Here is an 8,053-nt window from a genome sequence, read left to right as displayed (position 1 = left end):
TATATATATATATATATATATATATATTTCTATCATGGTGGACCATAATGGTTGAGAATCATACGTCTTTCTTATAATAAAGACAAAATATGATGACATAAAAAATAAGGCATAATACATATATTGGACCCTAAACTTAGCTTCAAATTTTAACTTTGACCTTCAACTTTCATAATGCACAAACAGACACTTTAACTATCCAACTTTTAAATAAATAAACACATGGCTCCTACATGGCACAATACACGTAAGACACCACATAGGACAGAGATGCTGCTAGAGTGATGATTCCGAAAAAGAAAGGTGTCATTATTTTCACTACAAGTATAGTATCGACGTTATATAGTGATTTGACTCACATCTATACCGCTTCAAAGATTGCACTTTTGGGACTTACTAAGAATGTTGGAGTCGAATTAGCGAAATACGGAATAAGAGTTAACAGTGTTTCTCCTTATGCAATTAGCACACCATTGATGTTAAATGCATTTAGAGTAAACAAAGAAATGGGTGATCAATGGTTTGCAGAAGGAGCAAATTTAAAAGGAGTTCTACTAAGTGTTGAAGATGTGGCAGATGGAGTGTTGTATTTGGCAAGTGATGAATCTAAATATGCAAGTGGAGTTAATCTTATACTTGATGGTGGTTATACCACTACAAATATTGCTTAGGAGAGGCCTACAAGAGATTGTTCATCAACAAAACAATGTAATATTATTATAAAAATAGGGGAAAATGCACAAGTACCCCCTCAACCTATGCCCGAAATCCCAGAGACACACTTATACTATACTAAGGTCCTATTACCCCCCTTAACTTATTTTATAAGTAATTTTCTACCCTTTTTAGCTTACGTGGCACTAGTTTGAAAAAAAAAGTCAACCATCGTTGGGCCCACAAGATAGTGCCACGTAGGCTAAAAAGGGGTAAAAAATTATTAACAAAATAAGTTCAGGGGGGTAATAGGACCTTAGTATAGTATAAGTGTGTCTCTGAGATTTCGGGCATAGGTTAAGGGGGTACTTGGGCATTATCCCTAAAAATAGGAATAAATAAAGATACACCAACTAATTATATATGGTGAAATTCAAATGGTCATTTAACTATGATGAATATGTATTTTTATCAATATAAACGATCAATAAAAATCTAGGCCTCTTTGAACAATTAATTCCCCTAAATAAAAGTATTTTGTGCACTACACACTAGTTACTACTATAATAAAAAGAGATATTTAGTGACAGTTGATTTTATTTTTAAAGATAATATTTGGCACTGTAAATATATTTAATAGTAATTGAATTAATGTGATGGGATTTGCAATGTTTAATTTATGTCCAAGACACCTTCAGACAAATGAAATTAATGGATGATACAAAAAGAAGTCCTAGTGCTAATATACATGGGATTGGGCCTGAGAAATGAGTATTCTATAGAATTCATAATCATAATAATGAGGCAAATATCAACCAAAAATTCCAAGAATTGCTAACCATTATAAAAAATAAAAATGAAGTGATTCCTTCCTACACATTTAGAGAAAGGGAAACTTACGTAAATTCTACTAGTTTAGAAGCTAATAACTTAGGTACATTTTAATTTGTATTATTATAAATTTTATCAAATTTTAGTACATTCTGATATGTTTAGATATGTCCATATACATATATCTTTGGATACATGAGTTAAACTTGCATGTAATTTATTCTAGACATAGTGTATCCAAGTGCGTCTACATGTATTTTAGATACATAAAAAATCTCTCTTGCCACTCTCATATGTATTTGATATCCCAGATACAAGTGAATCACACTAGATACGTAGATGTTTGTATCTAGTGTGTATCTAGAGTAATTCGTATGTATCTGAGATACATAACAAATCTTGCTCGTCTTTCTCTCCATCTCGCTCGTCTCTCTCTCTACGTTAATGTATCTGGTAGCAAAAGTACATGTATATCTAAGTGTATTTCTTTTAAATATATAATAGAAAACTCTTAATTATTAGTAAGATACCTAATATTTTTAAAATATAGATAATAATAGTATATATAATAACCAACTCTGTCTAGTTTTGGTTTTATAATGGAAAAGTTGTTTCTTTCCTCCATTTTAGTAGTAGTAAATTGTTTTAATGACTTAAAAATGATTTGTGAAATATCAATTAATTTTAGTTCTTCTTTTTTTTTCCTTATAAGTTTCAATAAACTCTTCTATTATTAATACTTGGAAAGAGTCTATAGGAACTTTAAGTTATTTTTCACGTTACAAATATTTTAGCTCCGCTCCTGAATCTAATAAATATATTAATAAAGTTTTGGTAAGATACTTTGGAATTTAATTAACTTTTATTTCTTCATTTTGGAAGATTTCCTTTTACCTCGTATGAGATATTATTATATTGATGTTGCAAGTTGCCTTCAAGTTTAAATGGCTAAACATATTTTTATGTATAAAATTTCAAACAAATTTTATCAGCATCACATTGGCTTCTATCAATTTAATTATTTTTGCTTAAATACGTGTATTAACTATCATGAAAAAGTAAAATAAGTATTATGGCATGAAAAACTACCTAATTACACAAACATACATATTTGAAATAATTATATTTTATTTTTATTAATTAATAATGTTATACCAAACTTCGAGTCAAGATGCATTTACATATACATGGCTTCGAGTCAGATACATTTACATACATATAATTCTTTTGCTACTAGATACACAAAAATAGGGAGAGAGAGACAAGCGAGAACAGGAGGGAAGCGAGCGAGATTTGTTTATGTGTCACGGATATATGCAAATCACATGACTAAATACACATTAGATACATGTATCTAGCATGATTTACATACATCTAGGATACCAGATAGATACGCGAGCGAGATATGAGAGTGGGAGTGATATCTGTCTAGATATCTCACATACATGCAAATTCACTTGAGTACAGTATATCAAAAATAAATTACACTTTAACTTTTGACCTCATGTATTATGAGATACATGTATTTGAACGCACCAAATTTTGATAAAATTATTAATAATGCAAACTAACATATATATAATTATAAGCTTCTAAACTAGTAAAATTATTATGAGTTACACATATATTAATGACCGTGTGAAGCGCAAACATATTTATTCCGAAAATACATAGTCTTTCAATTTGATTCTCTTTCAGTGACTTTTGTGCCTCTTAAAAAACGAAAATTTGATATAGTAAAAGCAGAGTAAATTAATTAAGTCAAGAGATAGGACTATGAATGATGAATGAAAATGAAATGTTATATTGGCCACATTATTATTATATCATAGTCAAGAAAGACGACTACTAATCAAATGAAATCTACCATAAATAAAAAAAATTCACTTTAGACTTTACATTTTGATGTTTTATCGTTTACGTGAACTTATATATTATTTAATCAAATTGCATACTCACTCCGTATGTGATATAATTTTAGAGATTCAAATAGTTTAAATTTGATCGAAAATTTATTCGTGAGGTATTTAATATTTATATAGTTGTAAACTACGTAAAAAATATTATAAGTCACAGTTATTGATAATTCAAAATATTTAAAAACTAGATGAAAGATTTACGATAAAAATAAACTTATTTAAATCTCGAAACTCAAAATATATCATGTAAATTGAGACAGAACGAGTGTTAGTTATCCATTTATGTTGTCTTCTTTTATCGCACACTATAATTGACATTTCTTTTCCTTCTACTTTTCTTGCTTCTCGAGTTTTCATGAATATATCTACTCTTCTCAAAGCACAAATTAAGAAGAGTTATACGCAAATAAACCTCATAATTACTTTATAATTAATTCGTCCAATTAACAATATATACGAAATAAAAATAATTATATTATGTCTTACCAATCAGTATAATAGTATAAAGAATTTAGTCCATCAGTATAATTATAATTTACTTTATTCATGAAGGTAAAACCACAACTTCATTTCATAACTCTTTTCATAAAATATTTCACAAGCACCAACTTTAATTACAAGTGCATATAATTAAGAGGTATCGATACTCGAGTTCAAGCTTTGAATATATATGAAAATAATTCTATTGAGAGTGTTACCGTCGAATGAACATCAATTTCTCTCTTTGCAATGTAGCTCTAGGAATATCATCAACACTTGGATCCGCAGCCTATCTTGAATTTATTTAAGCAATCAAAATCAAACTTAAAATTCCTTAAATATTTTTAAGTCAAGAAAGACAACTATAGTTTCTTTAAGTCAAATAACTTGATATTATATATATTTCTCTTCCACAAAATATACGTAAATCACACTAGATACATATATCTGAGATATCAGATACATTATAAAATACATATACATAAGAAGAGATCCAAACAAAAAAAGAGAGTACAGAGTGAGATAAGTCAGATATATATGAATCCATTGCATCTGAAATAAATTACACATAATTATTGCAATTTTCAATATAATAATTCCTAGTTGTCACTTGTCAGTAATATTCTTCTTCTTCTTATATATAAGTCTATATATAGAGTATCATAATAACCCCTAATATATAGCTAACTTCCTATAATACATATTTGTGTGATCAATAATTATGTCTAGCCAAAAATTTGTTCGTCCAATTTTTGACAATCCATTTTTGAACATTGAAGAATTACCAAATGATACAATTAAACGTCAACCTGAACCCCTCACACAAGCCAATTTTGATCCCAATGGTACTTCTTTAGTCATATCTAAGGATGTAGACCTAGACATCAATAAAAAAACATGGATGAGAATCTACGTACCACGACGAATAATTGCAAATCATGACGATGATAAATTGCCAGTTATTTTCTACTATCATGGCGGAGGCTTTGTCTTCTTTCATGTTAATAGTTATGGTTCGGATCTATTTTGTCAACAACTTTCTGAGAAACTTGACGCGATGATTATTGCCCTTGAATATCGTTTGGCCCCTGAAAATCGACTTCCTGCAGCTTACGATGATGCCATAGATGGGTTAAATTGGATTAAATCAACTCAAGATGAATGGATTCAAAATTATGCTGATTTGAGTAATGTTTATCTTTTTGGATCAAGTTCTGGTGGAAACTTGGCTTACCATGCAGGTACTTTGTTAGAGTTATTTGGATTCAAGATTTAAAATTGATACGTTCAATTCTCTATATATTTATGTTCATTATAGTAACAAAGTATCTTAGTTTAACTGGATACTAAGTTTTTGAATTTTATGATTTCAAATTAAAATATCATGATGTGTACTATTTTCAAACTCGTGGTCGTAAATTTACGCTAAAAAATGTTTGGGATAACGGTATCATTTACTCCCTTTCTTCCAATTTATATGATTTATTTTTCTTTTTATCAGTCAAAAAAGAGTTATATCACATTTTCTTTGTTGACAAATATTTAACAATATTGTCAAATAGTTTATGCTTGTTGAGTCCCACTTATTCGGCAAGAAGTCTACATTATGTGTACTCTTTTTATGGTTAATTTGATAACATTGTAAAGTATTCCTTTTATGTTTCTTTAACTATGTGCTCAGTCAAACTATATATTAGATAAAGTGGAATGTAAGGAGGGAATAATAAGGAGATTAGCTAGCTTTGATTAGAGTACATCCCTTTTATTAACCATCTAAATTTATATGTATTGAACTAATTATAATTTTATGGGCTAATTTTGTCACCCTTACCTATAGGGTTACGCGTAGCATCTTTATCAGACAAAGAACTAGAACCAGTGAAGATCAAAGGGCTTATCTTGCATCAACCATATTTCAGTGGAAAAAATAGGACAGAATCTGAAGAGAAGCTAAAAGATGATCCAACTTTGCCATTACAAGCAATTGATAAGATGTTTGACTTGTCCTTACCAAAAGGAACACCAGATCATGATCATGAATATTCCAATCCATTACTTAACGGAGGGTCAAAGCATCTAGATGATATGATCACACGAGGCTGGGGGATCCTTGTAACCGGTGTCTCTGAAGATCCTTTAATCGATGCCTCGCGCAACTTTGCTGATTTTATTGAAAAGAAAGGTGTAAAAACTTTCAAGCTCTTTGGAGATGGTTACCATGTTATTGAGTTGTTTGAGCCATCTAAGGCTGCAGTCTTATTTGATGCCATTAGGGATCTCATATCTGCTACTAAAAATTAAAAGTATTGAGTTTGTTTTGTTATATTTCCTTTTGTGCAATAAGAGAGGAGTGTATAGTATGCATTGCTTTGAGTGTCAGATTACTTTAAGTTGTTGTATTTTTCTCATGAATAAAAGTTTCTAAGATTGAGTTAGTCCTAATATCTATTCCGTATTTTGCAATGTTGATGACAACCCTCTCACTAAATTTGTAAGTTTAAAGACATAATATCATCACCCAAAAATTAGTTGCATAGCATACATATGTATATGTATGATATTATTTTCTGATCCTTCACATGGATGTTGATAAGAAATTTAGACTTTGAAATTTATTGGATCTGAAATATTCAATAAGACAAGAACAGAATTCATGAAAACCATTCATGTGATTAATCAACCCCAATCATTTTTATCAAATTCAACTTAACTTCTATTAAAAAGGATGTGGTGGCAAAGTTTTAAAAATTGATTCTACTTTGTTAGACCCACAACTAAAAGCTTGTTCAACTAGACAAACTTATGTACTAATAAACATTATCATAATTTCATAATTTATACTACACTCTCTCTCTCTTTTGCATGAGACAGTAATAGTTGAGTGGTTGATTCGATTCCTTGTTTCTCAATAACCCACTGTGCACCACTCTTTTTCTAGCTTAGCTTGTGCAATCCTATAGGCAGAGAGAGTAGTACGGTGGGATATTGAGCAACAATGAAGCTCCAAGTGATTGAATCCACCACTCAACTGCTACTATTTTACGTAAAAGAAAGAGAAAAGTAAAACATGAAATGATAATAATGAATAATAGTATGTAAGTATCTCTAGTTGAACATGTTTTAAGTTTTGGGGTCCAACAAAGTAGGATAAATTTTCAAATTTGCAACCATTTCCTCTTTAAATAGATATGAATATGAATGTGATGAAAATGATTGGGGCTGATTAACCAAGATTCATATTGAAAAGTGTCACTTTGGTATGAAGCTTTTCCTACCAAAGGCGACTTTAACAGTTTAGTCCTATAAAAATGTAACAATAGTATGTAGTTTTGATGATTGACAAAGTATTTTGATGTTTTACAAAGTAAACTATGTTGCATTGTTTATCATCACCAAAAAGGGAGAAATTGTTTGAAAATAGGTGAACATATAAATAGTTTAGATGATTAATAAACTTAACATGGTTCATTATTTATCGTCTTATATATAATCAATTAGGTTAACCAAATCCCCACACATGAATGCAGACAACCTGTATAGATATGAGAGATTGCAGCAAAGAAGAAACTAATAAATTGCATAAATAAAAGAGCAAAAAAAGAAACAACTTAAATGAAGAAGCAAAATAAGGGTAAAAGTAAAGTCCAAAGAGGAGTCAAAGTTCCTTATAGGATGAAACTCCTCTAGTAATCTTCACCATGACATATATGGTAAGTATATATAATGAAAAAATAATAAATCATGAAGATTTTACTAATATCAAACATGAAATTATTTTCAAACAAATTAAAAAATAAATAAGACTTAAAAATTAAAATAAATGAATCACGATGACATTGATGATAACTGATATTCAATATAAAATACATACATTTAGTTGTTATAAAGTCTTCATATGTGTTATTCTACCATCATTTAATCATTATTATAATCATTATATGCTTATGAGTGTGCTTCTTTGCACAATTTTTTTTTACAGCTAATAAGCATGTTTGAAAGAAAATTTGAAGAGTTGTGGAGTTTCAAAGTCGGAATAGAGGAATGAGGAATGTTATGAAGACTGAGTCTGAGATCAATAGTTAAATGGACATACAAAATATCAAGAAAATTGTGAGAGTTCTACAACAAGTCACACGCGGCGCGATCATGCTACCAGACTTGTGCTGCAT

At 29.6% G+C, this 8,053-nt stretch overlaps 2 protein-coding genes across 2 annotated transcripts; both read left to right on the top strand.

The window, feature by feature from the left end:
* Window positions 1-284: 284 nt before the first annotated feature.
* Window positions 285-671, top strand: LOC107006558 (secoisolariciresinol dehydrogenase-like). Its single transcript, XM_015205080.1, has one exon. It carries the CDS (start codon window positions 285-287, stop codon window positions 669-671), a length of 387 nt encoding a protein of 128 aa, XP_015060566.1.
* A 3,877-nt stretch (window positions 672-4,548) lies between these two features.
* LOC107005767 (probable carboxylesterase 120) lies at window positions 4,549-6,326 on the top strand. The gene is made up of 2 exons (XM_015204425.2): window positions 4,549-5,125; window positions 5,722-6,326. The coding sequence occupies exons 1-2, from the start codon at window positions 4,606-4,608 to the stop codon at window positions 6,183-6,185; spliced, it is 984 nt and encodes a 327-aa protein (XP_015059911.1). The 5' UTR covers window positions 4,549-4,605; the 3' UTR covers window positions 6,186-6,326.
* Window positions 6,327-8,053: the final 1,727 nt, after the last annotated feature.

Source organism: Solanum pennellii, chromosome 12, assembly GCF_001406875.1.
Source record: "Solanum pennellii chromosome 12, SPENNV200".
NCBI classification, from domain to species: domain Eukaryota; kingdom Viridiplantae; phylum Streptophyta; class Magnoliopsida; order Solanales; family Solanaceae; genus Solanum; species Solanum pennellii.
The sequence above is the reverse complement of the archived record's forward strand: the minus strand, read 5'-3'. Positions and strand labels throughout refer to the sequence as shown.

Excerpts from the sequence above, each read along its gene's own strand:
- LOC107006558 (XM_015205080.1), top strand. The coding sequence starts at position 285 with ATGATTCCGAAAAAGAAAGGTGTCATTATTTTCACTACAAGTATAGTA.
- LOC107005767 (XM_015204425.2), top strand. The coding sequence starts at position 4,606 with ATGTCTAGCCAAAAATTTGTTCGTCCAATTTTTGACAATCCATTTTTG. Across the intron at positions 5,126-5,721 it reads AAACTTGGCTTACCATGCAG|GGTTACGCGTAGCATCTTTA; the intron begins GTACTTTGTTAG and ends CCTTACCTATAG.